Below are 27947 nucleotides of genomic sequence, written 5' to 3' on the forward strand. Positions count from 1 at the left end.
ACCAGCTAATGTCATGGGAAACTGTTTAAATGTGAAGGCAGGGGGAATCTCGCTTTATAGCCAGCAAAGGATGTTTATGTGTGATGATTCAAGTGGAGGCAGAGAGAAATGGGGGGGGGGGGGAGAGGGATTGCTTGCAAAGAGGAAACAAGACACTCATGCTGGTTCAAGCTCCAAAAAGCCAGAAAATTAAAAGCTATGGCTGATGACTTAACAGAAGTGCCCTATGATCAGAAATGATGCTGTACTTACTTACAAATAGTCCTTCAGGTACCCAAAGATAAAGGTTTGTACAAAAATTTACGGTAATAGGTTTTTAAAATAATAATAAAAGAACCAGATGAGGGAGGAAAGGGGTCCCTGGCTCTAGCAAAGATGCCTCATATTGCCCAGGTCCTGTATTGGCAGCATGCCCCAGTCACCCTTGCGCCATTTGCATCACGTGTAGCAAGTGAATGCCAAAAAAAGAGCATCGGTTTTCTTAGCACTGGTGACCTAATTAACACCTGTACTGGAGCAGCAAAGCACAATGCCTGTTCACCCCCAAATGAACATCAAGCAACGGGAAAGTCTTGCTTTATTGCACTGAACAGCCTCAGTGGATTGCACCCTCGCCACTAAGTCTGTGATAAGGGAGCTGAAACTGCTTATAGAAGTTATGACATCTCCTGTGTTTTCTTTTCTCTTTTTAGAACAATGTTCCTGTCATTTCCATAATCACCAGCATCTTTCTTTCAAGAAATGAGAGAAAGCAGAAGAGAAAACCACCTTATTCCATCAGGCTTTGAGGAACTGGCTGCTTTTAATGAAATGGCTGGTGCCGTGTTGATTTTATTGTAATTATTTCTATGTTTTTAACAGATCTTTATATATATCGTATCGTTTTAATTCTATTGATGTTTAATAGTTTTTAGTTTTTTCATGATTCCTCTATGTTTTCAGCAGTTCCTATTTTATCTGTAAGCTGGCTTGAGTACCCTGTCAGGGGAAAAGGCAGGGCATAAATAAATATATTGTAGGAATAATAATTCTTTCTAAGCTTCTTTGAAACCCAAATGAAGTGAAAAGTGGGGTGTAATTTTTTAAACTAAACAAATTGAATAAATAGATGCTTGACTGCTATAGTGAAGACTGGCAAGGTGTCCCCTGCATCATCACATCTCTTTTCATTTGCCATCTGCAGAAACAAGGCAGGGATTACAAATGCTCTTCGTTTTGGAGATTTCCAGCTGCTCTCAGTGTAGCGGGTGGTGGGATCAGTCCTAAAGCTTCCTTCCATTCTCCCATTCTTCTCCACAAAAGCTTGACATTGCTTTTTGTTAACCCCTTCCTTCCAACCCGCACAAACAAAAGAGGTCACAAGGTTTTTCTCAGTGCAAAAACTTGACTGGTGAGCAGACAAAACAGCAGATGCTGGCATAAACTTGGGTCCTTAAGATATAAAACAGAGTCCATAGGGTGATGCCAGTGGTGACTGGGGGACACTTTTATGTCAAATTTCCCAGTTGCATCTCTTGATCTGCTGGTATAGCTTGCTAAGAGCAAAGGTGTGCATTGAAAATATATCACTCATTAGAATGTCCATGGAGCCAGTTGCAGGAAGAGTTTGCCAACATTAAGTAAAGCTTGTTTGCGCTGTAAGTCAGTCTTTTGTGGCATTGTATTGTAAAGTTTGCAGAACCCTCAAATATTCTAGAGTTTTGAACATTAGAATAGCTGGTGCTGTAATTAACTTTTTAACAAAACCGTTAAATGATCAATCCTACCTAAGCCTTTAATTTTGAGATAATGATTTCATTGAATCTGGCCTTTTAAGGCATAGGCATGCCTTTTCCTAATGAATTTTAATATAACTGTTAGTAGAATTTCAAATCACAATGACAGGACATAGGAAGGCCTGGAAAAGTTTCATAACTTAAGAATTTATTCACATCTAAATAATTCAAATCCTGAACCACAGTTGTGACTATTTAAAAGTGAAATTCCTATAATTATCATCATAGATCTTTGGGTATAAAAATTGCTTGCTACACGCTGACTGATGCAGAATATTTCAGTTTGTGCGTGTGTCAGAGAAAGACAGAGAGAGAGAGAGAGAGAGAGAGAGAACTTGCCAAGCTGCTATCCTAGAGCTTTCAATGTGCATGTATGTTTTTAGTACAGTCATACCTCAGTTTAAGTATGCCTCGGTTTGAGTATTTTCAGTTTAAGTACTCCTCGGACCTGTCTGGAACGGATTAATCCACTTTCCATTACTTTCAATGGGAAAGTTTGCTTCAGGTTAAGTACGCTTCATGTTAAGTATGGACTTCCGGAAGCAGTTCCACTCATACCTCGGGTTAAGTACGCTTCAGGTTTGAGCACTCCACGGACCCGTCTGGAACAGATTAATCCACTTTCCATTACTTTCAATGGGAAAGTTCACTTCAGGTTAAGTATGCTTCAGTTTAAGTGCTCCACGGACTGTCTGGAACGGATTAATCCACTTTCCATTACTTTCAATGGGAAAGTTCGCTTCAGGTTAAGTACGCTTCAGGTTAAGTACAGACTTCCGGAACCAATTGTGCTTGTAAACCGAGGTACCACTGTAGTTGCTTGAAGAATACTAAAAGCACCATTAAATCTGACTAACTGAAAGGCATCACATTCTACCACATTCATTTAGGAATAATGACATTATAATGCTATTGAGAGAAGTCAGAATAAATTTAATTGATCCGACTATTTTTTTTCTGTCCAAGTATTTTTTACCTCATTACTTGCCTTAAAAGTTCTATTATTCCAAACCAGTGTCTTGCAATACGTAAGAGAATCTACTGTTAATCATGAAATATTGTTATCTTCATGTAGCACACACACATCAACACTTGAAGCATTTCAAAATGCGGTCATTGTGGTAAGCACATTTTACTGAATTCCATTTAAACACTATGGTATTTAAGAAATTAGATGAAATAGCGTTTAACTGACCTAGAGGGCACTTTTCTAAACACCAAGCATGTGCTACCTTGTTATTATGAAAGAACGGTAACCACAGACTTTGATATGAAACCATCAGCACCATACTAACTCACATGACAATATTGAAAATTCTAAATACAAAGGATTACATAACTCAAATTGAGAGCATATTGTACTTGACTAGACACTGTACTGTACTGTGATAAACACATTTGTCACAAAGACACCCTGAGGTCTCAAGGGCCCTCCACAGAAGAGCTAGCCTTGTATCCCCTCCTTCTGAGGTGGTCATGCATAGTCTGGGTTAATAAAAAGGTTAAACTGTTGAGTTTCTCTTTGAATAAAGTTTAGTGGATGACTTTTACCTCAGGATCAAACTCTATGCATGACTTAAATCCTCCCTTCATCAGATTGGCTAACAACTGTGGCATTTATGTACGGGTAACTCGTATGTTACCCGTACATAAATACGGATTATGTAACCCGTACATAAATACGGATAAATACGGGACCCAGGTGGCGCTGTGGTTAAACCACTGAGCCTAGGGCTTGCTGATCAGAAGGTCGGCGGTTCGAATCCCTATGACAGGGTGAGCTCCCGTTGCTTGGTCCCAGCTCCTGCCAACCTAGCAGTTCGAAAGCATGTCAAAATGCAAGTAGATAAATAGGAACCGTTACAGCGGGAAGGTAAACGGCGTTTCCATGTGCTGCTCTGGTTTGCCAGAAGCGGCTTTGTCATGCTGGCCACATGACCTGGAAGCTATACGCCGGCTCCCTCGGCCAATAATGCGAGATGAGCGCGCAACCCCAGAGTCGGTCACGACTGGACCTAATGGTCAGGGGTACCTTTACCTTTACCTTTTAACTCGTATGTTATGTGTGGCTTCAGTTCTGGCAGGCCATGCATAAACACAAAAATGCAAAAAGCTAAGAACCCATTACTGCTCCTACCCCCACAAAGTAGAGGGCTGCTTGCCTAGCTTTGGGAAGCAGGTACATAGGCTCTGGGCAGGGTCCCAGATCCCTCCTGCCTCCTTTCCAAAGCTGGATAAGCCCGCGATCGCATCGGGGGGGGGGGTTAATAAATTAATGAAAAGTGGGTTTCCTCCATTCTTCATTTATTCCCATCCGTGCAAAACTGTGATTGCATAAGTAAAATAAGTGTTAGATGTGAGTTACCTCTTCATTTTGCCTTCCTATGACTTACACTGATTTAATCATTTTTGTCCCACGGGGTACATTCTTTTCTGCCAGTGTATTTTAGCCCAGAAATTCTACAAATGATTTTAAGTATATCTTGATTTGAGAGAGCTGTAGGAGTGCTAATTCGTTTGGGATAAATAATTTCTGTGCTCTTCTTTTCTTACCTTCATCATTAATAGCGACGGACTTGCTTTTGGAAGGAATTATAATTATACTGTCTGAGACTACATGTGCACCAGATGTTGCAGGCGTTACACCAGTTAACAGCACTTCTATTCTTTCATCCAGTCTACTGCGGGCTCTGCAGCATACAACAGCTAGGAAAAATATTTTGTATAATTAGTTCTCTGAAATAAAAGGAGCTCATATCGAGAGCACATTACACCTGACTACATTATGCAGAAGACACATGAGAGGTTTTAGTTACAATCATAAGATGTCTGGTGAGTGAGCATGAGAGATGGGGTCTTTTTAGTGGCGGCTGCACAACTTTGCAACACCCTTCCAGCTGAAATCTGTTCCCCACTTTAACATCTACTTGTCAGAAGTTAGGGATTTCCGTTTCAATAGGCTTATAACATTTGTATCTAATTCTCGCTGCTGCTGTATCAGTTTTAGACAAAAAAAACTATTTTTTTTTAAACTGCTATTATATTTTGTTTTTAAATGAGTTTTCAACTATGACAGTATTTTGTTAGTTTATGATCATGTTATTGAGTCAAATCATGATAGTGGGGCTGAAAAAAATGACACCTGGCAACCAATGCACCCCTTTGGTTTCGGATAGTACATGGGTAGATGAGTCTAAAAAACATGGGGCACAAATTTTTGTGGCCCGCTAGCTGCTATAGTGGCTCATTTACCAGAAGTAAGGTATTTAGCATTAACTGTAGAAGTGTATACACTGGTACGTCGGGTTATGAACTTAATTCATTCCAGAGGTCCGTTCTTAACCCAAAACCGTTCTTAACCTGAGGCGCGCTTTCGCTAATGGGGCTTCCCGCTGCCATCGGCAAGCGATTTCCGTTCTCATCCTGGGGCAGAGTTCGCAACCTGAGGTACTACTTCTGGGTTAGCAGAGTTTGTAACCCAAAGTGTTTGTAACCTGAAGCATTTGTAACCCAAGGTACCACTGTACTCAGTTCTGACCAAACTAAACCTCTTAGGCCAAAATATACCCCACTATGAATGCATATGTAGAAGAGGATGCAACTAATAATGTTGTTGTTGCTGTTGCGGTTGTTGTTATCACCACCATCAGTACTACTACTATAAAGTCTCGTCCATTTCAAAATAACCTAAGTATGGCAATTTTAAAGAAAACACCAAGCTCTACCTGGTATATCTTCAGCTGTGTACAATAAGAAAGCTTTGACCACTTTAAAACCATTTACTGTCTCATTGTAATTATTGATTTCCTTTGCCACCCCACTTCTGAAACGTAGGCACAAAAATGACTGCACATGAAGTCAATGGTGAGTGAACCATAAATACTGCTTGAGTTTTGTGAAGCTTTCAGCTTAAAATATTAAAATATGGTGGCTTGTGATTATAAAATGCAGCATGTCTTATAAGCAATTCATGATTGCTAAACAACAGCTTAAGGGCACATCCCACATTCTTAGTTCAGCTCTTTAGCATTGAGCTAGCAATCCCTGACTAGAGCTGGCACTGCAAATGTGGTCATGCTGAGTGCAGTCACAATCCAAAGGACAGTTCATTTGTTTAAAATGGCTTAAGAAATGTACTGTTGAATTGAGGCCTTGGTGAAAAACATAGATCCCATCACTGCTTCTTTATTGTAGTGCAAAGCAAGGGTCCTCAATCTTTTTGGACCTGGGGGTACATTTCAAAATTTAAGGAATTTTTGCGGGTATCACAAAAAATAGATATTTCACAAAAGATAAACTGGTGATGCTCAGACAACCCCTAGCCACCCATAGGCAAAACACCTACAATCACAAAAACAGACAAAAATAAGCAGGCAGCAACTGCCACCCTGCAAACAGGCAGCCTTCTCAAGACAAAAAAAGCAATTTAAAAATAATTTAAAATAGAGAAGGGCAGGAGGCCTTGGTGGTGGTGGTGGTTGACTGTTATGTTAGAGACCCCAGGTATAAAGTGTGAAGACCAGGCATTGGACTACTGAATATCTGGACCAAAACACATGCATATTCTGGGGTAACATGGCAAGTATATTCATTGTCTATCTTTACTTTCTCAAAACATACATGTGAATGGATTTTCTTCCATGCAACTAACTTAAAGAATACCAATATACTGTACACATTTGTCATTATAGTACTTTATGAGGGTGCCATGCTGTGCAAAGTAAGAACGAAAGAAAAGATTTGGTGGTAACATTCAGCATTCTATCCTTAATTAATTAAACAGCAAATTAATGAGATGAAATCTGTAATTAAGATTACACTGGCATTTTTCTTCAAGTTAAAGGTCTTTAACAAATTAGAACATTGGCAGTACAAATAATATCTATTCCATTAAGTTCTATAATTTCATTCCTCAATAAGTCTCTCAATTACCTTCAAACACCAAGACAGACTATTGTTTTCATTCCTTTATGAAAGCTTTTGTATATAATTGACTCACACATTTTGAAGTGCCCTTATCAGCCCACGTGGTGTGTTTTTATGAAGGCTATTAGCTTTATCATTAAACTGATTTCCAATGTTCTTAATAGGTACCCAAGGAACAAATTAATTCTGTAATTGTGCTTTAGCTAAGAAATTAATGTATATACTTTTGGCATATTATCCCCAATTTGAAAACTAGGAATCCAACTGATATGGTTAACATTTTGTTACATAGAAATTTATTTTCCCAGAACTGCTATTAAGAATATATTTGTTGTTGCAATATTCCACATAGCACTCTATGGTGACACATATACCTGAATTCAGTGCATTTTGCCTATGTATAACTATGCACTATTAGTTGTATCCGCTTAAATGGTAGCCCCATTGAAATTAATGTACCCAAACATCAAAAGGGTTTACTCTGACTAGGATTAACGCAAAATACGACCCTTTCTAGAAGTTTTGGGGAAGGCTAGAGTACCTTTTTTGAAGAACATCCTAGGTTAAATCCCTGATGCCAAACAGAGGGCTGGAAAAGATTCTGGTCAGGAAACCTGAAGGGCTGCATACATTGTAGACGATATTAAGCTAGCTGGAGAAACAGTGTGACTGTATAAAGCAGCTTCCTGTATTCCCAGCATCTGCTGTCATCTAAGTAGCAAACTGTTTTTCACTGGTCTCATGTAAGAACAGCCCTGCTGGATCAGACTCAAGGCCTACCTGGTCCAGCATTCTGCTCCCACAAGCAGGACATGATTATAATAGCATTCTCTACTCATGTTCCCTTCTAAACAATATTCAGAGAGGAAATGCCTCTAGGAGCCAGGGCAGCATAATGTTGGACTAGGTCCTGGGACAGCAGGGTTCGAATCGCCACCTAGCCATGAAGCTCCCTGGGTGACCCCTGGGCTAGTCACCATCTCTCAGCCTAACCTGCCTTGCAGGGTTGTTGGGGAAGAGAAGAATCATGTACCCCACATTGAGATCACTGGAAGATAAAGTTGGTATATAAATGCAATAAATAAAATAATAAATATTAGAGGTGATATATAGCCTGAAGTAGCTATCTGTTAGCCTTACTGAATGATAACCCTGTAGTACACAACTAGCTCGAGCCACAAAAGATTTAGTCTCTCATTTTGAACAATAGGCGCCCATTGCTACACAGAGAGATCGGTATTGCTGAATTACAGCCCATGCATTGCTTTATGTGGGTCTGCCTTTGGAAATGGTTCAGAAACTGCAGCTAGTGCAGAATGTTGGAATCAGACTGCTGACAGAGAATAGCTGATCAGACTGTATAACATCAGTCTTGGCAGGACTCACTGGCTGCTGAGACATTTCCAATCCAAATTTAAAGTGATGGTTTTAACCTATAAATCCCCATATGGCTTGGAAGTATAATATCTGACCCAACACCTGTCCTGAAAGAAGCCTACCGAGACTCTTTAGTCCTTAGGAGGATGGCAACAAGGGAAAGGCCCTTTTCTGTTGTGACCTCTCATTTATGGACTGCTCTCCCCAATGAGGTCCACCTGGTGCTGACTTAACATCTTTTTGCCAACCTTACTCCTTTTTCAAGCATTTGAGTGGGCTGTTAATTGGAGCTACCGATGGCTTCCCTGCTGGTTCTGTTTGGATCTGCTGTGCTATTTTTTTGTGCTGCTTTCTAAAGTACTTGTTGCTTTGGTGCTCTATAATTATTTATTACTGAGGGCTGTTTATGTTTTAACTTTTTTGTATATTTATTCTACATTTTCTAGAGACTGCTGTGTATTAAGCAACTAACAACTGAAATAATAATATGAATAAAAGTAAAATATGTATATGGAAAAATACTTTGAAAGGGTAAATCAATTTCTCCCAAATAAATTGTGCTTATATAGCCATGTAAATATAAAACATATCCATAGAGACTGATCGAAGTTGGGTAAGTAACCCCCAAGGAGAGGGACTTTTTGGTAGTGGCACCCTGTTATGAAACAGTCTTCCCAAAGAGGCCTGTCCAGTGCTATCTTAGTGGTCCTCATTGGTGACAGAACCATTTTGCTCATCCAAGACTTTGAAATATGTCTTGGCCCTCTCCATTTTAAAATCTGTGTTTCATATTGTATTTTAATTGCTTCATTTGTCTTCTGAGCTTAGCAGATAACTTATGTTACAGGCATGCTAGAAACATTCAGGTAATAAACAGAAATAAAAAGTTCTCCTAGCAGGTTTCAGTTGGGATGCAAGTTTAAAATAAGCCTTTCGACATCCCGCTTCTTGAGTGTAGGCTACAGCAACATTCAAAATAATTTAAGTCAGAAAGAGGGAGAGCTAGTTTATTTATTTAGTCTCCTAAATGTTAGGGACCATGGCTCCATCTATTTCCAGCCTGAATTATAGCTAGAGAAGGGGGGAATACTATTTTCATTTATATAAGAAAAGTTTGCAGTTCTTGGCTCATATGTACCTGGTGCAGATTTATAGGGTGGCGATTCAGGAATTCCATGAATTGGATAAATCCAACGAATTCCCCGGATGACTTCATCCTTCATTATTACAGTGTTGCTGAGAAACATAATATATACATATGAATATGATTACTCTAGAAAATTGATACAAGTGATATTGACAATACAATTAACCAAGATTTCCAGCAATGCTTTGTGACCATTTTGAAATTCGTTCAATGGGACCAGCTTCCAGAAGGTGCTGCCTTTCAGTGGTGCCAGGCCCGGCTCGCCAATTGACTCTAGTGGTGCGTTGCGCCAGGGCGCCTGGGCGATCAGGGGGCGCCCCAGCAAGTGGGGGAGATGCGCGGCAGCCTCCCTTTTCCCTCCACCAGCCGCGCCGTGAGAGCAGGGAGGTAAGCACTAGGACCCTGTTCCGCTCTGCAGCGCCAGGGTCATCCCTCATCCCAGCGCTGTGTTTCATTGGTAGAGGCAACGCCACATGGCAGCACCTCTACCAATGAAACGCAGCGCCCTGTTGGCAGGAAGGAAACGTCCGTGGACCCAGCAAGTGCTGGAGTCGCAGGAGACAGCTGGGAAGGTCCCAGTGTGGCCCGGCCTGCCCAGGCACCCCAGCCCGCTGGGAGAAGGGAGGAAGGCTGCACAGAGCAGCGGCGCCCCCTCCCCCGCTCAATACGGCATCGGACAGGCGGGCGGCCTCCGGCACAGCGCGGCCCCGCTGTGAGGTGCGGGGGCCGCTGTGAGGCTCCCCCTGCCCCCACTGCCTAGAACGCCAGGTAAGAGCTTTCCTTTTTTTAAGAGTGGGGGGGCGCCCAAGGGATCCATGCACCAGGGCGCCCGATGACCTTAAGACGGCCCTGAGTGGTGCACTCAAGTAAAAGGCTTTTGGGGTTTTTAAAATCCACTTCTTAGGACAATCATAAATAGACTTCTTATTAACACTTGTCATTAAATCAAAACAAAAGATAATTAAATGAATCATATCAGAAGTTAATCTGCACAGTAAAAATTCTTTTCAGTTGGAGTTGGACACAAATATATTCTAAGATCGTGGCTATTGTGTTTTGCTACCATCCTATCCTCAATTATTTTCTTTTCTATAGAGAACTATATTCAAAGGAGATAACAGACTCGAAGCATAACACATCAAAATAATTGCTACAATCAAATAATTTAAAATACAGATTACAAAATTCTTTGCTTAAAGTACAGTGGTACCTCGGTTTACAACCGCAATTGGTTCCGGAAGTCTGTACTTAAACTGAAGCATACTTAACCTGAAGCAAACTTTCCCATTGAAAGTAATGGAAAGTGGATTAATCCGTTCCAGACGGGTCCGAGGAGTACTTAAACTGAAGCGTACTTAACCTGAAGCGAACTTTCCCATTGAAAGTAATGGAAAGTGAATTAATCCGTTCCAGATGGGTCCGCAGCATTTGTAAACAGAGGCGTTTGCAAACGGAGGCGGTTGTAAACCGAGGTATGACTGTATATCGCTGAAACAGTTTGTACAATCACCACTAACAATCAAGGGCACAGGCTGAGTACATATGTGGCTCTTTGAGTATCCTGTCCATACCCCCTGGGTGAACAAGTGGAGAGGTATCCATATCAGCCTGACCAGACAGAGCCATAGCTACATCACAAACCATTGCTATTGTAACTGCAGCTTCCAAGTCAGAATTGTATGCAGTGCCCTTAATCCTTAAAGTGTTTAGCAAATCAGTGGCAGCAGACTACTGAAGGTTCCATTAACTTTCTTGGTAGGAGTCTCTCACCATTCAAAAGATCTAGGCTGGATGACACTGCACAGATTCAGTTATATTGGAGAAAGAAAGCTTTCATCACTACCACAGAGTAGATACTAATCATGAGTTCTAAGATGCATTCAGTTGTATTCAACTCTAATTCTACATCATTTGTGCTGTAGCTGTCATCATAATAGTTCCATTGTCCTCAGAAGCTCAGAAAACGGTGGAGTCTATATGCCACTTTCTAGAAAAAGAACACTTAGAAGGAATCTTGTCAGGTTCCAGAGCCACCACTTCAGTTTCAGAGATCCAGAGGGCATCATTGTTAGGATTTATATTTTGAATAATGGGGGTGGGGGTGGGAGTTCTTTAAAAACAAAAACTCTGAGAAGATTTGCATAATGTTATTACTGGGGATTGCCCGCTAAGATTTGTTCTGCAAGATGGCTGTTTCAGAGGACTGAGTTTCTAAGGCTGGCAGAGAGGATACTTCGGTGCATTGCTCTCCACCACTTTCCTCCAGGGGCAGGGTACTACCGGTATCATATTTGCTGTGAAGCAAACTAGCATCTTCACACCTCTAAAATTCAGTAATATCAATCTAATAAGCCCTGGGTAGCTCAGTTGGCTAGAGTGTGGTGCCGATAATGCCAAGGTTGCAGGTTTGATCCCCGTATGGGGCAACTGGATATTCCTGCATTGCAGGAGGTTGGACTAGATGATCCTCGGGGTCCTTTCCAACTCTACAGTTCAATGATTCTATGTACAGTAATAAAAGTGTGAAAAATCATTCTAGACTTAGTAAATTCTAACCATTTCTAACAATTGCAACATTTATAGCAATATATAAATACTACAATATACAATCTCCTAAAGTGATATACCTCACAATTATTTTTCACTTCAAATAATAACAGATATCAAATTTATCTCCACTGTGACTAAAATGTTTACCTTGTTAGTGCTTTGGTTACATCAAAGGTGTCATCGTAAGACCATTTATCAGCATCCAACTTTTCAACTTTGATAACCAGCACAACTTCATACAGTTTCATTGACTGAGGTGCAAAAAATACTGGAATATCCAACTTGCTTTTTGGAGCCAAAACGATTCCTAAAAAAACCAGTAAGTAATTTAAACACATATTGTGAAAGGAGTGCTTTGTCTGCTACTCACCATCATGCCAGAAATTTATCTCCTATATATTCAGTGTCAGTTTCATGGACATAACATTTTGGTATAGTGTTTCTCAAACTGCAGGCTATAATGTGGGCTGACCTCTCCTTCTTGGCTGCCATTTTGCAACTGCTGAGTACAGTAATTTTCAACATTTTCAAGAAGACTCCGTGGACAAAAGAGTTTGAGGATCCCTGCTTCTGGTATATAATTGCATAGTTTATTGGTGGTTCCTCCATGGGAAGCCAGCAGGGGTTTCAATCCAAAACCAAAGAGATGCATATACCATCTCCTAGTTGTCTTGCAGGTACTGATTTCCCCAATATACTCTAAGAGGTAAAGTACATTTAGTGCTTACGGAAGTTGTCTGCCTACCACTTAGCATGTAATTTATCAAAACCTGGAACAATCTAGGTTTGGGTGCAGTAGTAGTCATTGGAGAAATCATGTCTGATATTGCATCAAAATACAATAACACACCTCGGAAAAAGCAGCTACCAGAAGCACCACTTCATGATGTTTCAACAACAGCTTGTTTTATCTGATATTGACACCAACAGTTTAAAAACCTGTTAATGGGCTGAAACCTAAGAACAGTAAGCAGAGGGAAGCTTGGCAGATTTTATTATGTCCTCCTCCCACATTATCCTCTTGCTTAGCCCCAGAAAAACCTGTGTGGGTGGTTGGTAGAGCCCTCCTGAACAGTGTGGGTAGGGGGAATCTCATAAAATAGGGCAGGGCACCTTTCACATTCCAAGTAAATACAGGTAACTCGCAACTCATGCTTGAGAGTGTTTGGGTGAGGAAGAGGCAGTTAGAGAGGATGATCTAAAGAGGCCAGAGAGACATACAGAGAGCTTTGGGGGGACAACGAAAGAGAGTGGAGTGTGTAAGAGGTGGTTGGGAGAGCTTCAGACTGCAGAACACAAGGTGGTGTCGGCGGCATAAGCTGTTGAGAAACCAAGGACGTGCAATTCTGCTTATATGTGCAAGAGCCAGGAACCTGCATAAGTTGTGAGTTACCTGTGCTAAAAGTCTACTTTGTTTAAAAGAATTTTGTTTTTATGTTATAATAATCTGGCCACTGGCTCTGATTCATACAGAACCATTACAAAATTCAGGAACAACTGAATCTATCTGGGTTTTCAACTTGACCTGAATTGCACCAGGCAATGATAAAAAAATAATCCCCGAATCAGCTAGCTGCCAGCATGCAAAGGACATCACAGGTGCATGCCAGGGGCTCAGTGGGCCAAATCGAAAGTACAGCTGCCATTCAGAATAGTCTAGCCACAATGATCCACACACTGGCAACCTCAACCACAGTAGTGCACTCTATGTGGCACTATCTTTATGCTTTGTTATTGTAGTCATCTTCAAAAGACATGGAAATAAATGAATATTCACATAAGCAATCCACTTGCATGAACAACTTAACATAAGATTTTTGTGTTATCACAGAAATCCCTTCTGCCAGTGTTACATTGCTGATGTGAACATACTAAAAATGTACTCAAGGGGGGGAGCTGCGTTGTGACATGGGAAGCCCACCCTGTCTTGGTTCAGTATAGGGGTTTGGTTTTTTTTAGGAGATGCACACAAATCCTTAAAAACTGCAATTAGTTCTTTGGAGTTTAAAATATGCACCTCTGTCTTCTCTTGGTAGTTTTAGAAAAGTAATTACAGCCACCAACAAACTGCCAGCTAACACATGAGTTCCTGTCATTGCATGCATTGAAAATAATTTAGTAGCAGCAAGTCCCCCTGGAGGGAACAAGACTTGATGCTGTGACTATGCTCTCAGAGGAAATTGTACAGAAAAAAGCATGGTTGACCTCATGATATGCCATCAAGTACAATCATTCCCAACAGCCATTGCTACAATCAAGCAATATGCATCGTGGCATGAGCTAGCTGCATGTATAGGCAGGTGGGGAAAGTGCCTATTTTGGGATGCAAATGGAGCTCGGTGGAAAGTGCATCTTTGGAATTTGATGTGAATGGAGAGAGGCAGCCTTTATAAGTGAATCTACATGACCTGATGGAAACCAGCAGTCTGCAGATTCCACAGCAGACAACAGTTCTCACATTGGTCAGGATGGGGAGGATCAGGTGGGCTCACATTACGCCACGCAGACTAGCCACATTGTGAGCAATATAAGGCAAGATCTTACAGTGCTTAATATTGTTAGGCAGCTAATACAAGGAGTATTTTTTAAATTACTTTTTGAAAACAATAACACAAAAAACAAGAAACAGTACCAAAACAAGTAAATTGGGAAATCTAAATTCCTAAGCCCATCTCACAATTTTATTTTATTTTTTAACAGATGGTATTAAATGTGAAATTAAAGCAGTAAAAATGTTGCTGCTGCTATCATTTTCACCACAATATTTAACACTATTGTTCTTCTTCAAACAAACAAAAGACCTGCAAGCGGTTGGATGTGAAAATCTCTAGAAGCAGATCACCACCTGGTTTGCATGAATGGCTTGCAGGGGGCCACCAAGCTGCTGTTTGTCTACTGCTATCGAGAAAACCTGAAACAAATAACCTCTCTAGTAGAAATTTTTAGATTGTGTTTGAAACTGGGGAGCTGCATCCATACCACTTGAAAAGGCAGCCAAGAGGAAACGGTACAGTATGTACAGTGAGGGGGGAAAGTATTTGATCCCCTGCTAAATTTGTCCGTTTGCCCTCTGACGAAGAAATGACCAGTCCATAATTTTAATGGTAGGTTTACTGTAGCTGTGAGAGACAGAATAACAACAGGAAAAACCCCAGAAACCCAGAAGACAAAAGTCAGAGGCTGATGTGCGTTATAATGAGTGAAATAAGTATTTGATCCCCTATCAACCAGCCAGATGTCAGGCTACCTGGTATCTTCACTGTATGTAATGAGCTGGGATTAGAAGCACCTGCTGTAAGGGAGAGGTCTTACCTGTAATCCCAGCTCATTACAGTACCTGTACAAACACCTGTCGACAGAAGCAATCAGTCCAGCAGATTCCAAACTAGCCACCATGACCAAGAGCAAAGAGCTGTCCAAGGATGTCAGGGACAAGACTGTAGACCTGCACAAGCCTGGACAGGGTTACAAGACTATTGCCAAGCAGCTTGGTGAGAAGGTGACAGCAGCTGGTGCAATAATTCGCAAATGGAAGAAACACAAAGTAACTGTCAACCTCCCTCGGTCTGGTGCTCCATGCAAAATCTCATCTCGTGGAGTTGCAATGATCAGGAGAACGGCGATGAAGCAGCCCAGAACTACACGGGGGGAACTTGTCAATGATCTCAGGGCAGCTGGGACCATAGTCACCATGAAAACAGTTGGGAACACACTACGCCATGAAGGACTGAGATCTTGCAGAGCCTGCAAGGTCCCCTTGCTCAAGACAGCTCAGGTACAGGCCCATCTGCAGTTTGCCAATGCACATCTGAATGACCCAGAGGAGAACTGGGTGAAAGTGTTGTGGTCAGATGAGACCAAAATCGAGCTCTTTGGCATCAACTCAACTTGCTGTGTTTGGAGGAGGATGAATGCTGCCTACGGCCCCAAGAACACCATCCCCACCATCAAACATGGAGGTGGACATATTATGCTTTGGGGGTGTTTTTCTGCTAAGGAGAGAGGACACCTTCACCGCATCGAAGGCATTGATGGACGGGATCATGTATCGTCAAATCTTGGGTGAGCACCTCCTTCCCTCAGGCAGGGCATTGAAAATGGGTCAAGGATGGGTATTCCAGCATGACAATGACCCAAAACACACAGCCAAGGCAACAAAGGAGTGGCCCAAGAAGAAGCACATTAAGGTCCTGGAGTGGCCTAGCCAGTCTCCAGACCTTAATTCCATCGAAAATCTGTGGAAGGAGCTGAAGGTTCGAGTAGCTACACATCAGCCTCAAAATCTTACTGACTTGGAGAGGATCTGCAAAGAGGAGTGGGACAAAATACCTCCTGAGTTGTGTGCAAACCTGGTGGCCACCTATAAGAAATGTCTGACCTCTGTAATTGCCAACAAGGGTTTTGCCACCAAGTACTAAGTCATCTTTTGCAAAGGGATCAAATACTTATTTCACTCATTATTATGCACATCAATCTCTGACTTTTCTGGGTTTCTGGGGTTTCCCTGTTGTTGTTCTGTCTCTCACAGCTACAATAAACCTACCATTAAAATTATGGACTGGTCATTTCTTCGTCAGAGGGCAAATGAGCACATTTAGCAGGGGATCAAATACTTTCCCCCCCTCACTGTATCCTACCTCCCCCTTAGAAAACTTGCCCGACTTGTGGTGTGCTGGGAGCATAAAGTGGCAGGAGCAGTTCAAGCATTAAAAGGATGCTACTGACTCAGTCATGTTCTGACCTGCAGTGACCTCAAAGGCAAGTCCGCAAGAGGGACTATGAAAAGACTTTTAAAGAAAACACAATGAACGTTTCATCTATTTGATAATACGACTGTCATAACTCAGGAAAAAATATTTACCAGAGACAGAATATTTACAAGCTCTGGTTGCCATTTCATGAGGCTTATCTTTCATAAAGATATTGGCACTTCCAACAGCAGCTCTTTACACTTTCACTGATTGAAAGCTTGAATTTAACAACTGTTCTTCTGGTATTAAAGAAAAGCAAGTTAACCAGTTGCTGTTTAGATGAGAACAAATGGATTGAGCACTGATATTAGTAATGAAATATGCAGTGACAATGCAATTTACTTTGTTTTGAAATGAAGCCTGCTTAAAGATCAGCCATTAATAACTGCTGCTAAAAAAACACACCAAAAACAAACAACCAGTCACATATTCTGGCAATTAATATTAATTTATCATAAAAAGTGCACTTACAACTAACACTATCATATACAAGATTAATGCCATGATTCTATGCACATTTAGCAAAGTTCTGCTGGAATCAAGTGGGCTTACATCCAGGAAAATATGTTTAAGAATGAGGTGTTTAAAGAACACATTGTCAAACAGTATAGGAATGAACATAAAGAATGTTACAATTTTAATACTTCAACTCTGGGACAATGTTTTAGCCACACATATTTTGAAAGTATGTAACATAAAGGTTTCTGCTAGAGAAAGATACAAACTCCCTCTCAAGTTATTATGTTTGGATCTTTGCACCCAATTATTCTAAATATTTAGGGTTCCATTTATATCATTAAGGTATTGCAAGTCAATACATAAAGTAAAAGGATTAACTGTTATATCAATTCCAGTAGACTAATATTTTGTCTATGTTCATGTTTCAGAGTAAAATGTTCATAAAATTGCAGGATGTAAATAATTCTTTCAAATTCAAATATTTGAATTTTATAACAAATTTATTATCTTGATGAATGGCAAGAGAGGAAGTTCCAAGAGTGATTAGATCAGGAAAAAATATTGCTGGCTTCTTGAGAGGAGAAAAATATATAATTATTTGTCTTGGCTTTTAATTGTTGTGTCTCTTTGCACTGAATTTTATTGGTCTGTGACCTTAATAAACTATTTGCTTGCTTCCTATAAGAGTGACAGGTCCCAACTAGAGGTTATGATAAACATGTTTCTACTTAGGAAGATGGCAGCCATGTGTCTAATTCCCTCCTCCTGCACTGTAACACCTAGTACGGGTTGCTCACATCCTGACTTTACAACCTTCTCAATTTCCTGAACACATCAATACAGTGGACACTAGGGTTGCGAACATGATCTGTGCAGGAGGTATGTTCACAACCCGCAGCACCACGTCTGCGCATGTGCGGGTTGCGATTCAGCGCTTCTGCACATGCGCAAAGCATGATTTAGTGTTCCTGCGCATGCGCGAGTGCCAAAACCCGGAAGTAACCTGTTCCGAAACTTCCGGGTTTGGCATGGTGCGCAACCCGAAAACGCGCAACCTGAAGCGTCTGTAACCCGAGGTATGACTGTAGTTGCAGTCAGGCTTGCTTGATAAGTCCCTATGAACTCAATGGAGGTTACTTCTGTTTAAAATGTAAACAGGATGATGCAGGTAGTGAAATTATTGACCTTTTACTATAATACACAGGTAGGTATGAAGGAATGGACATTCAGAAAAATCAGTTACACATTGTGTGAGTCAATAAATCTAATTCTTAACTGCCTTATAGACTGAAGAGTGAAGGCCTAATAAATACTACTACTACTACTACTAATAATAATAATAATAATAATAATACCCCACCCATCTAACTGCATTTAATCGAAAACCTAAAGTTTGGTGCTAATTTTTTTCTAACTTGTTTTCTATAGGATATTTTAAAACTGACAGCTTCTGTACCATAATCCAGAAGCAAAATGGCACAATGACTGTGTTTTATTATACTTTGCATCTGTGTATTTGAATCATGGCAGGGTCCCTGTTACTACCATATAAAATAACATTTCTAATGATCAGCTTCCTTTCAAAGTTCTAAAAATTACATTGCTTTCAAAAACAAATAATACTAAACCAGTAGCAAATCAAAGTATCCATCTATTTTAATTTTTAAAAATTTTAAAATTTACATTCTGTCCTTTGTAGACACCAGGGCATGTTTATTCCAAAATCAACTGGAATAAAACTCCATCTGTTTCATTATCAAAGTATATTTAAAGCATGGAATATTTTATTATATTTTCAACCTTAAGTCACATACTGTACTCATTTTGTAGCAGTAAAAGGTAAAGGTAAAAAGGACTCCTGTATGGTTAAGTCCAGTCAAAGGTGACTATGGGGTTGTGGCACTCATCTTGCTTTCAGGCCGAGGGAGCCAGTGTTTGTCCACAGATAGCTTTCTGGGTCATGTGGTCAGCATGACTAAACTGCTTCCGGCGCAACGGAACACCATGATGGAAACCAGAGCACACAGAAATGCCGTTTACCTTCCTGCCACAGCGGTCCCTATTTATCTACTTGCACTAGCGTGCTTTCGAACTGCTAGGTTAGCAGAAGCTGGGACAGAGCAATAGAAGCTCACCCCGTCGTGGGGATTCGAACTGCCGACCTTCCGATCAGCAAGCCCAAGAGGCTCAGAGTAGAATTAATATGTTCTAAACTGAATAGCTAAATACAAACTGAAGCATAGCAGTAATAAGAATATTCCTTTTATATTAACTCAGACAGGTTTAACAGCACAAGTTTTATTTAATCCAAATACCACTATTCAGAACAGTAAATTGGGAAATCTAAATTCCCTTTAATAATGGCAAGGGATAGGTTTGTATATGTGATCTGAATGATTTATTATCTCTTCTATAATAATGTTTAGAGAAGTTTGTTAATCCTAGCGAATATGTGATGGAGTATCAAAAAGAAGAGAATGACAGTGTTGAAATAGGGTATATATATTCATTTTAATTAAATTAATCTTTTGCTACAGTGAACAATTTAAATAACTCCATTTGTCAAGAACTAGAGTTATGATATTACTAGATTATAAGAGTTATGGAGAAGGTAAATAATATATTCAAGGCAGTGGGATCCAAAAAACAGAACAGTGAGCTAACTTTGGGTCTTTCTATAATCTGGAGTTAAAGCTGGAAGATATACTCAACAAGTACTACTACACCTATGCCAGCAATGTTTTTACTATCAGGATGGGATTTCCTGGAGAAGATGGCAATAGAGTATGAAGCTGCATCCCTAATATGGATCCTTGATTGGATCAAGTTAGAAAGGGAGGAAATAACAGAACTGGAAGGACACGATAAGAGGTTTGGATGGCATCCTTACCTATGGTATGGAAAAGCAAAAGTACACAAAGGGTTCCATAACCACATAGTAAGGAGATCATTGTTCAAAGTGTGGGGGAAATATAAAGACTTACTAGAACCCAATGTGGTTATCACCTATTGAAGCACTATCACTTAAAACATTTTTTTGGGGGGGGGAGAATGGCCAACATATAGTGAATTACTGGTGGCAAGAGGGGGAACTAAAGCTGAAAGAATATGAAGAAATAAAAGAACATCTCCAAAGTTGGTTGCACCATAGACAGCTAAAGGATATTTTCAAGAGGACAATAAGAAAGGATTTTTATATTCGGTTTCCAAATTCCAAAAGGAAGTGATAGAAGAAAATTTGTAACTATTAAAAAAGGCATATAATATCATTTTGCTATGGGAAACTAAAGATGAAGAAGTAAAATTGGTCATGATTAAATGGGCACAAGACATAGGTCACAGTATACTATTTGAAGATTGGATAAAACTGGAAAGTAAATTTGAAATTCACGGATTGTATATTATTGAGAGAGAATTATATGAAAATGATGTATAGATGGTATATAAAGGTAAAGGGACCCCTGACCATTAGGTCCAGTCGTGACTGACTCTGGGGTTGCACGCTCATCTCGCATGATTGGCCGAGGGAGCCGGCGTATAGCTTCCAGGTCATGTGGCCAGCATGACAAAGCCGCTTCTGGCAAACCAGAGCAGCACATGGAAACGCCGTTTACCTTCCCGCTGTAGTGGTTCCTATTTATCTACTTGCATTTTGACGTGCTTTCGAACTGCTAGGTTGGATGGTATATATCACCGGTTAAATTGGCAAAAATGTATAAAAATGAAAAGAAAGAGTGTTGGAGATGTGAAGCAGAAGGTATGTTTTATCATATGTTGTAGGATTGCAAAAAGGTAAAAATGTACTGGGAAATGATATATAATGAATTGAAGAAAATGTTGGAAATAACATTTGGTAAACAACCAGAAGTTTTCTTGTTAGGTCTTTTAGGCCAAGATCAACCGAAAGAGAAGAGGACCCTATTCATGTATGCTACTACAGCAGTGAGAATTTTGATGGCATTTCTGCAGTCTTCCAATTTTGTGCTAACTAAAGAGCAATAAACACTAAATTGCAAAAACTCAGGCCAGAAGAAAAATGGATTTCAAAAATATCTTCACAAGGTTTTATTTGTGTGATGAAGAGTTCAAATAGGAATCAATCCCAGTATAGTAGGCAAATAAAAATAAATCCCAGTAAAAAATCAGGACAATGACATTTTTCTTCTGGCATGAGTTATTGCAATTTACTGTTTATTTCTGGACTTTACCAAGAACTCCAATTTCTACTTCAACTAAAGAGCAATGGGAAGAAAAACTAATTAACTTTTCTGGAAATGCAAAGAAAAAGAAAGAACCTTTTACCACATGTGGTGGACATGCCCCAAAGTAAAAGACTTATGGGAAAAGATTTATAATGAAATGAAAAAACTGTTGAAAGACACTTTTATTAAAAAACCAGAAGCCTTTTTGCTTGGAATAATAGGGGAAGAAATCCCCAAAAAGGATATTACATTCTTTCTGTATGCCACAACAGCTGCAAGATTATTAATTGCCAAGAATTGGAAGATACAAGAAATACCAACTATAGATGAATGTCAAATAATGGACTTTATGGAACTGGCCAAACTGACTGGGAGACTCCGCAACCAGGAAGAAGAGACAGTGGAAGAAGATTGGAAGAAATTTAAACTATATTTGAAAAAATATTGTAATATTTAAAATTTTAAAACCCTTAGGGAAGTTGATATAGGCCTTCGGGGTAGAATTAGGATTTATGTTTAGTGTTTTAGGATGTTTTAGTGTTTAATTTTGATTAATTTTCATATTGATAATACAGTATTTTGATTATCTTCAATTGTTAAAATGGGATATTGCTAAAGTTGATAAATATTGAAATTAAGATGGGGGGAACTTGGGGAAGTCACCCAAATAGGTTAATAAAAAGTATCATCTGGTAAGAATTTTTGTGTGTTGTCTGTTTTTGTTTTGTGTGTTTATTTGTGTTATTATAAAATGAATAAAAAAAATTGAAGAAAAAAAGAAAAACTGATGAACTATGCAGAATTGGCAAAATTGATAGACAGACTTCGGGGAAAAGACAACAGTGACTTTGAAAGAGAATGGGAACTATTTATAGTATACTTGCAGAAACAAAGGAAGACTATTGACTTGATGGCAGGATTTAAATAAACACTCACACCTTTACTAACAAAAAATATGTAGAAGATAAAGAAATAATATAGTGTATCTTTTAAGAAACAGCAGTGTGTAATAAGGGAAAAACAAATCAGAAGTGGAAGTTGGGGGAAGCCCAGGAGGGGAGGAAAGAGGGAATGTAATATAAATGTTATGGATATGAGATGTATGTAATGAAAGAAAAAGAAAATTGAATAAAAATTTAATAATAATAAAAAAGATATGTTAACTGAACCACATCAATGAGTATTCATCTAAGATTTAATTGGGATGCTGGGAGGAATGTTTCCTTCTCAACATTTTCTGCGTGGGCCACACTTCTTCTAACTCAGGCATAGGCAAACCCAGCCCTCCAGATGTTTTCGGACTACAACTCCCATCATCCCTGACCACTGGTCCTGTTAGCTAGGGATGATGGGAGTTGTAGTCCCAAAACAGCTAGAGGGCTGAGTTTGCCTATGCCTGCTCTAACCTGAGGACAGCTCCCAACCCATGTTAAACAAATACGAGTCCCACCACCACCACAATATATAATAGAGCAAAACAGTTCACTTTTATTGTTTCGTTAAATGGGAATTAAGCTACATAAATGAATATCTGTTTTCAACACTTTGCAAAAACATACATAAACCATACAACTGTGTACCTTGTTTTTGCTTGAGGGAAAGCCAGAAAATGCTGTCCTTATTGGGCTGGTGGGATACAGATTCAGGGGGATTATGCATGACATGCTGCTGATCTAATAAAAAGAAGGGAAAGAAAAAGAAAATTCTGTTATGCTTCAATGTCACATTCAAGGAAAGGAATTCACTGGAGGTTGAAATGTGATCAAAGGCTGTTCTAATGTAAGAACTGATGAATGCTCTTCAAAGTATACTTTGAAATAGGAGATGACAGTTTTTTAAGGTCTCTCTGCATTTTAATCGTTCTCCTATGCATGCCAAAAATGACTATAGCTACTCATGGAATCCTATTAAAATTATTTGGAATAATATACTCCCAAAAACCAAGGTTTTAGAAAAGGGATGTGCAAATATGTTTGTTCTTTAAAAATATATAGCAAAGAAGGACTCTCCTTCCTCGGAGGTTTTTAAGCAGAAAGTTGAGATTCATGCATTGCACAGAGTTGGATGAGATGACCCTCAGAGTCTCTTCCAACTCTGCAATTCTATGAAATTATATTCCAAACTGAAATTTTAACTAAATTCATAAAGGCCAGTACCTCAACATGTTACTTCTTGCTGTATTCTACATAGAAGTTTCTGGAGACACGTGTTTTAATCCATCCCAGAGAGATCATATTTAATTATGACTGTACTACATGGTGAGATGACCAACAAAATAAAAATAAAGCTCAATCTCACACAATACATAGCTATAGGAAAAATATGATACCAGAAAGAAACAACTGGTGTTGAAGCAGTGAGAAAATCGTCAGTATTAATTTGATCTGATAATCAGCAAATATAAAGTTATACAAACTCTGATGAATTATCACTGGGCAACCCAAACTCCAATCTGCCAGCCTGGAGGCAGTTAGGATACAATGCAACCAGGTAGCCCTCCAGCCAAAATGCAAAACCAACTCACTGCTGGCTAAAGGCCATTTGCCTAGTTGCATTTAGCCCAGCAAGAGGAAGCCCAGAGTGGCTGGGGAAACGCAGGTAGTGTTTAAATAATACAATTATTATTATTAAGTCAGACTCACCATTGATTAACAATGTAATGGCCAAAATAAGGCCAAATCTTGAGAGCAGGATTGAGAGAAACACAATCCCCAGTACCTGCCATGCTACTACTATGGAATATTACAGATTATGGGGAAGAGATACATATGACCCTACTGTAGACACTGCAGCTGTTAGATAAGTGAGTTGGGACTTCTTCTCTTTAAAATTCAAGGCAGAGAAGAACTGAGGTGCCATAATGCTTGCCTTTGAACTGAGAGCAGTCATTCATTCCTGAAATTTATATTCCAAACCAAGGAATAATGAATTTATATTCCAAGCCAAGCAACATAACTAATTTTAATATCACCTATTTTCATACAGAGTATGTAGAATCATAGAAACATAGAACTGGTGAGTTGAAAGGGACCCTGAGGATCATCTAGTCCAAGTATAGGCAAACTCAGCCCTCCAGATATTTAGGGACTACAACTACCATCATCCTTGACCACTGGTCCTGTTAGTTAGGGATGATGGGAGCTGTAGTCCCAAAACATCTGGAGGACCAAGTTTGCCTATGCCTGATTTAGTCCAACCACCTACAATGCAGGAGGAATATGCAGCTGTCCCATATGGGGATCGAACCTGCAACCTTGGTGGTATTAGCACCATGTTAATAAATAAGTGGTTTTCATTAGAATGGCCATGGCGTGGAGGGAAATATATGGTAACAGGCCAAGCCGACCAGCCTGTATGGTAGTCATAGGTAACCAGGAATTCACCTCAGGTGCCAAAATGTATTGGGCAGCCCTGAGCCTGCTTGGTTTCTGTGCTAACCACAAGGAGGGAAGTTGCAGGATAGCAACTTTGGAGCCTTATTTACAAGGCTGAATTATGCAAAGAACCAACTCGTCCTTCCCTCCTAACATCCCATAGTTACAAAGATTTATAACTTGTACACAAATTTGCTTTGCATGATTTAACGCGACAATTTAACTGTCATACCATCCATTAATTCATCTCAACCTTCTTTTTCCGAAAACGTACAATACTGGTCTTTACTACAACTCTTATCTCAAACTTGGGAATGTGAAGGTGATCACAGCAGCAACAGATAGGTACCTAATTAGTTGAGTTGACATTTACAGTGATTGCCAAAAAGACTATAATGGAAAACCAATTTCAGCAACATTGTACCGAGTATGGTGAATGACACATGTGAAAAAAATTACAGTGAGAGTGGAAAAATAGGCTGTCAAGAATCAAATGATGTTACATCTGCACTGTCAAACTGTCTAGCAGATTGTTATACAGAGCAACCCTGGTAAGAGTTGAATATATGCTTTTTCCAACTCTACTGGAAATGAGACTCTAAATGACCCAACTCACATTGCAATATTAGTCCACGTGCACCTGGCTGACACTGTAGAAAGACAAAGAAGCAGTCTTGCTCTCTTAAATTACAAAAGCAGTGGATTGCTCTTAAACAAACAGTGTGTTTTGGAATGTGTTGTCCCAGATAATCGATCAGTGAGATTACAAGAAATTACTTCTTCTGAGTATTTGTTCATGTATTTGACAGTTTGCTAGTGCAAATATTTATTCTCTGTCAAACTTAAGTTTTTGCAATATAATTTTGATAAATTGTATTTCTACAATTATTGAATATTTTGGGTGGGGTCCACCTAAGAAGCCTTATCAGCAAAAGTCCTGTAGAAGGGCTCCCATTACTGCAACAAGACTTTCCCCCTCCCCTCGCTGCCAAAACTGGTTCAAGGGGGTTCACAGGAGCAGGAACTGAGCAACAGGAGCTCACCCCGTCACAGGGATTCAAACCGCCAACCTTCTGGGCTCTGTGGTTTAGACCACAGCGCCACCCGCGTCTCTTAAAAAAAGAGAGAGCTATAGTTATGCTCAAAATAAATGTTTTAGTTAACATTTTCAACAAATGTGATGTTTATTTGCTCTTAATTATGTTTATTGAATTAAATGGGCTTTGAAGGTTCTAATACCAACTACCCGGAGGGAAAAACTGCAACAAAAAGAAGTTTGGACCAGGCTGCTACAAATCCAGCATTTAGTTCTGCTGAATACTTCATAGAAATTAAAAGAGTTCTCAGAGAAGCATAAGAGCAGTCAGAAAATATTTCCACGCCAATTTAGGCAAAACACCATGAATATGGGGTGACCAAGCTACACTGTATGTCTGTATACAATTATGTTTTGTAAATAGTTTTAGCTTTAGAAATCCAAAGGATGAGGCAGCTGCTATACTGTGGCAGTGAACAACCCCAGATTAACACAATCTCAGATATTGCTACAGAGATCTGTTTTAAGCTTAAAATGCTTACACAAGTAGATAAAGTCAGATCCCAAGGATGGAGCAATTACTCTCCTAAACTGATTAGTAATTGCAGAGACATTAATCTTTTAGTTCAGCACTTATTAGCATAAATGCCAGTTGCACTTTTAATGCATTTTTCCCTGTGAGGAGATACCAATATGTAAATCCCAATTTATGCAAATAAACATGTTTAAATATTACTGTATGAATGAATTTACAAATCCAGAATTTTATTTGCCCAGAACAATGATAGAGCTATTTGGTAAGTGTTGCAAAGGAAAAATCTAGGTCTTGGTGCCTTTAGCAATTGGAGGTCAGATGTTGATGTGTTGGGGAATTCAAACAACCAAACCATTCAATCTTGTGACAGTACAGAACTATAAAAAACAATGAATAGTCTATTTGCAAAATAACATTCACTGAACCCTGAAGCCAAAGATTCAAGTAGTTACTTGTGAATCATTATGTAAACCTAAATGCATTTAGCTTCTTGTTCTATTTAGGAGAAAGGCCATGCATAGTTCAGTGGTTAGAGCATTTGCTTTGCATGCAGAAGGTACCAGATTCAATCCTGCCATAAACAAGCAGGGCTGGGAGAAACCCCTGTCTGAAAACCTGGAGAACTGCTGCCAGTCAGTGTAGACAATACTGAGCAAGATGGACCAATCTTGTATAAGATGCGTCCTAGGTTCCTATTTGCTCCCTCTTCTTACTGTGCCTTTCTCTCCCAAGTTTGCTTGGTGTCCACCACAATAGTATTCATCTGTGCACATGATTTCTGCAGGGATTATATTGAAGGTCACTTCTATTATCATTTCTGTGGAAACTGTTTTAAGAAAGCACATTACAAATAGCAGCCCAATACCATGATACTTCTAAATACGCCATTTGGCAGAGTGTTTAGACTCTGTTTGCTTCTTATAATAGTTTTGTTGCTGTGCAAATCAGAAGAGATACTGACTTGAATGATAAATCAGGACAAAACATGCTGTTTTCTAAATGGTGCGGGATGAAATGCTGTAATAGTCACACATCTCTTCTTTCCAAAAAATGTGGTCATCAATATGCGTGCAGCATAAAACTGTTGATAGCCATTTCCTAACCATGTGCATTACACTTCTCCGGATCAGATTTTAAAAATATCCTGGGTCAACTAAAAGGCTGATTCAAATCCCAAATGTCTGGGGTTCATGCAATTTCTCACTGCAGAGCAATCCTAGTGTTCCAATGGGGAACATCAACCATTAGCGCTTGCTTTTCAGTGCAGATTTGTGTTAATCCCATGTACAGACAGGTGAACAATTCCTTTGTATTGTGTGATGCAGCTCCAAATACTTCTTCCTTCAGCGCTTGGGTACCAAATCATAGAATAGCACTAATGAGTGAACTCATTTCACTCACACATCTTTGGATTCAATACAATATTAGCTGGCCTGGATAAGTGATGTTCAGAAGGAAGGAATTTCTTGAAGGAGGATGCAGCTTGGCAGTCTGTCAGTTTGTTTTAATGCTCTTTTTTCATTTTGCTCCCCAGAGTACACAGAAGGAGAGCCCCAAACATACTCCAGGCTTTACCCAGGCACACTAAATAGAGTCTTAAACATACACCAAGTACAATATAGAAAGGGTCACGTAAGCTTGGAGCCAATTTAGAGCGGGTTGAGGAAGAAGAGATTGAATATTTCAGATTTACTGAATAATTTTTGGGAGAGTCTCTGTTCACTTCAGTTGCATTTCAGAGCCATATGAAAGGTGTATTTTTAAAGCTACTCAATTGGACTTCAAAAAACTTTATAAGACTTTTATATTATGTGA

The 27947-nt window shown here is 39.6% G+C and overlaps 1 protein-coding gene across 5 annotated transcripts in view; it reads right to left on the reverse strand.

The window, feature by feature from the left end:
* Positions 1-27947, reverse strand: part of CFAP47 (cilia and flagella associated protein 47) — a 191104-nt gene that overhangs the window by 21508 nt on the left and 141649 nt on the right. For 3 of the 5 annotated variants that reach the window (XM_088667791.1, XM_088667793.1, XM_060273533.2), the window contains 4 exons: positions 22768-22860; positions 11923-12082; positions 9217-9314; positions 4329-4481 (listed from right to left, as the gene is read on the reverse strand). In XM_088667791.1, the coding sequence (XP_088523917.1) occupies positions 4329-4481; positions 9217-9314; positions 11923-12082; positions 22768-22860 (504 nt within the window). Of the gene's footprint in view, positions 1-4328; positions 4482-9216; positions 9315-11922; positions 12083-22767; positions 22861-26659; positions 26911-27947 lie in introns of those variants that run through there. The other 2 variants (XR_015949533.1, XM_088667794.1) reach the window with 2 other exon arrangements.

The sequence above is a fragment of the Zootoca vivipara genome, chromosome 4, assembly GCF_965207765.1.
Source record: "Zootoca vivipara chromosome 4, rZooViv2.hap1.1, whole genome shotgun sequence".
NCBI lineage: Eukaryota > Metazoa > Chordata > Lepidosauria > Squamata > Lacertidae > Zootoca > Zootoca vivipara.